The sequence below is a fragment of the Alexandromys fortis genome, unplaced genomic scaffold (assembly GCF_014885135.2).
Source record: "Alexandromys fortis isolate MF-2015 unplaced genomic scaffold, M_Fortis_MF-2015_v1.1 scaffold_47, whole genome shotgun sequence".
NCBI lineage: Eukaryota > Metazoa > Chordata > Mammalia > Rodentia > Cricetidae > Alexandromys > Alexandromys fortis.
Window position 1 is genome coordinate 4860919 of NW_026067957.1, and position 3685 is coordinate 4864603.

General features: G+C 53.0%; 1 protein-coding gene across 1 annotated transcript in view; it reads left to right on the forward strand.

The window, feature by feature from the left end:
- Positions 1–3226, forward strand: part of Ism2 (isthmin 2) — a 16225-nt gene extending 12999 nt beyond the window's left edge. Inside the window, exon 6 of the mRNA XM_050152475.1 lies at positions 1176–3226. Within this exon, the coding sequence (XP_050008432.1) occupies positions 1176–1693 (518 nt within the window). The 3' untranslated portion in view covers positions 1694–3226. The remainder of the gene's footprint in view (positions 1–1175) is intronic.
- The last annotated feature ends 459 nt before the right edge of the window (positions 3227–3685 follow it).

Below are 3685 nucleotides of genomic sequence, written 5' to 3' on the forward strand. Positions count from 1 at the left end.
GAGGAGAGGAGAGGAGAGGAGAGGAGAGGAGAGGAGAGGAGAGGAGAACAGACTAGTAAAAACAATGAAATGGTTTTTGGTTAAAAAATTGCCCTGGCTGTTCCAGGCCAGTCAGCTATTACACAGAGAAACCCTGTTTCAAATAAACAAACAAAACAAAACCCTGTTTTTGAGCTAGAGAGATGGTTTAACTGTTTTGTTTTTGTTTGTTTGGTTGGTTGGTTTTTCAAGACATGGTTTCTCTGTAGGTTTGAAGCCTGTAGACTAGTCCAGGCTGGCCTCAAACTCACAGAGATCCTCCTGCCTCTGTCTCCCCTCCGAGTGCTGGGATTAAAGACATGCGCCACCACCACCCAGCGAGATAGCTCAACTGTTAAGAGCACTGGCTGCTCTTCCAGAGAACCGAGATTTCATTTCCAGCACCTACAAGGGGCTTCAGTCTCAGAGGATCTGACATATTCTTCTGTCCTCCATGAGCTCTGCACATACGTGATACACAGACATACATGTAGGCAAACACCCATGCACATAAAATGAAAAGTGAAAGACAAAACAAAACTGTCATCCTTGGTTGGAGATGAACTCAGTTGGTAGAAAGTTTGCCTAGCACTCAGAGCCCAGGTTCAGTCCCAGCAGGGGCATAGACTGGGCTTGGCAGTGCATGCCTGCAACCTTGGCACTGCGGAGGAGCAGAAGTTCAAAGACATCCTCAGCTACATAGCAAGCCTGAGGACAGCTTAGAATATGAGACTGCCTGGAAGAACAAAACCAGCAAACAAAACCAAACAAAATGACAACAAGAACAAGAACTTATTCCTATCACATCCCCGCTTAGCCCAGACCCCTCCCATGATCCCAAGATCTTTCCCACGGTCCAGAACCTAAAGCCATGATGCCAATGTCCCAAAGTGGGCTGCCAGCCCAAAACTAGTGTCCCTTCTGAGCCATGGCTTCCTGCGTCAAGTGCCTGCATGGTGTGGAGTGTCCCTTTTCTGCTCTCTGTCTTTCTTGAGTCCCTCTGTTTCTAACCGAGAGGCTCTCCTGAGCCATGCCTTTGCCCCTGCTTAGGGCTTGGACTTTGTTCCCAGGGGACTGACCTGGATCAGTCTCCTGGTCTCCTGGTCTGGCAGGCCGCTCCAATCAGCACTCTCCTGTCCCCGCCTTACCCTCTGCAGATGTGGACAGCTGTGAGAAGTGGCTGAATTGCAAGAGTGACTTCCTAGCCAAGTACCTGAGCCAAGTGCTCCAGGACCTGCCCAGCTGCCCGTGCGCATACCCTCTGGAGGCTGTGTACAGTGCCGTGAGCCTGCAGGATGAACGCCGGGGCCGCAGCTTCCAGTGGCGGGATGCCAGTGGCCCACGGGAGCGCCTGGACATCTACCAGCCCACCGCACGCTTCTGCCTTCGCTCCGTGCTATCAGGCGAGAGCAGCACGCTGGCCGCCCAGCACTGCTGCTATGACGAAGGTAGCCGCTTGCTGACCCGAGGCAAGGGGGCTGGAGCTCCGGACCTTGTCAGCACCGACTTTTCACCGGAACTGCACTTCAAGGTAGATACGCTGCCCTGGATCCTATGTAAGGGGGACTGGAGTCGCTACCACACCGTCCGCCCCCCCAACAACGGCCGGGCCTGCGCAGACAACCCACCGGAGGAAGAGTACCTGGCCCAGCTGCAGGAGGCCAAAGAGTACTGAAATGGGCTTAGAGAATGGTCCTTCTGCCTATTACCCCGTCCCTGTCGGGACTGGGCGAGTGTTAGGGTACATTTGAGAGGCCATCTGGCCTGCAAAACCCCTCTCGTGACCCTGAGTCAGGAAAACCCACGTATCTCAAGGATTGGTGAGAGGCTGGAGGGTGGGTCGGGGTGAGGGCCCCTGGGATGTGTTGGGACTGTGTCAGCATCTGAAGGGCAGGAACTGCCCTAGTCTGGCCTCGGGGCCCTTTCCCCTTTCTTGCAGAATTGGGCCCTTCTGCCTCTCCCTCTGCTCGGGATTGAGACGGGATGGTCCAGATACACCCAAGTTCCCAGAGTCTGTTGTGAATTCCTCAGATCCCCCACCCAATGGCTGGTTGAGGAAGAGCATGGTGGAGGAGGGTAAGAAAGGACAGTCATTTCAAGTGGCCCTACAGCTGCCCTTTGCTGGCCTGGCAGAACCAGGGTGACCACACAGCCTCGTCTACACTGGGTAGACTGCCCATGCTGTGAGGTCATCAGGGGCCTTGGCAGGACAGCTGAGCTGAGGGGCGTTGATTTGAGGCAGGGAACCACCAGCTGTTTCTGGTCCTTCTCCTTGGCTCAGTCCCCTGGTGGGAGGAATGTGCAGAAGCCAGGCATGGGACGGGCTCAGAACTAGGGGTGGGTTCAGGAGGGTTTTAGTGCCTGTAGTGGTTGCTAAACCAGGAATGTGATGGCACACAGTCCCAGTGTTCGATGTGGGCCCTTTTGTGGTGTCCATACCCACACCAGTGGCCCCCTTAAAGTTCCCACACGGCGCCACTGGAAGCCGTGGAACTGGACTTGGAGTCGGAAGATGCACACCTACCTATGCCTCTTCCCAACCACATCTTATCCCCCAGACAGTCACTCGTCTCTGTCTTCTCTGGAGCTGAAATGTTGAAGACCCAATGTTTTGTCTCCATTCCTAAATCCTCCAGAAAGGATGCACGGGGCTTGAGTTCCAGCCTTCCACAGCTGTCCAGATGCTGTCATGGGACACTCAGGAATAAAGCACTTTATTTTCACGCACTGTTTGATAAAGGACTTGGGGCCTGGCAGAATGGAGGGCATAGAGGGCACAGAGGCCCTTGCTTATCACCCAGGTCAAGCTCCCATTGGCTGGGCTTGTGATCGCCAAGCCCCCAGCCAGCCTTTCCTTTTCCTAAAAGCAGCCTTCGGGGTTCCCTGAATGCAGAGACTACACTCTAACCATTAGTTATCCCGGCTCACACCCAGAAAGGGCCACCTTCGAGCCTGTCTAGGAGCTGGCTGGTCCCAGAGGCACAGAACTCCAAATCTGTGACATACAGGCAAACTTCATTTACTCTATAGGGAAATGGCACCAAGGCTCCAAGAGATGGGCTTGGCGGGGCAGGGGATCCAACCTGAAAGGAAAGGTGTATCTGTGCTTTCCCTTAGCCTGCACCCTTATCAGACACCCCACTGTCATCCCTGACATTCAGGGGAAGGGCAGAGTATGGCAGGGTTTATCTTAGTCTGGATCTAAACAACAGTCTAAATCTGTTCTGGTGCAAAAAGAATATTAGCGGTAGGAACAGAGGATCTCGAGTTGTCAGGTAGGAGCCAGGTTCACTCCTTTTCTGTTCTTTTGTTTTGTTTTTCAAGACTTTTTATTTTTTTATTTTTTGTAGCTTTGGAACCTGTCCTGGAAGTAGCTCTTGTAGACCAGGCTGGCCTCGAACTCACAGAGATCCGCCTGCCTCTGCCTCTCGAGTGCTGGGATTAAAGGTGTGCAACAACACCACCACTTGGCTTCCTTTTCTGTTTTGAGGGATTCAGTGTGTGTCTATAATCCTAGCCCTGGTGAGGCTGACAGGGAGGTTATGAGTTTGTTGTTTGTTTGGTTTTTGGTTTTTTGAGACAGGGTTTCTCTGTGTAGCCCTGGCTGTTCTGGAACTAACTCTGTAGACCAGGCTGGCCTTGAACTCACATAGATCTGCTTGCCTCT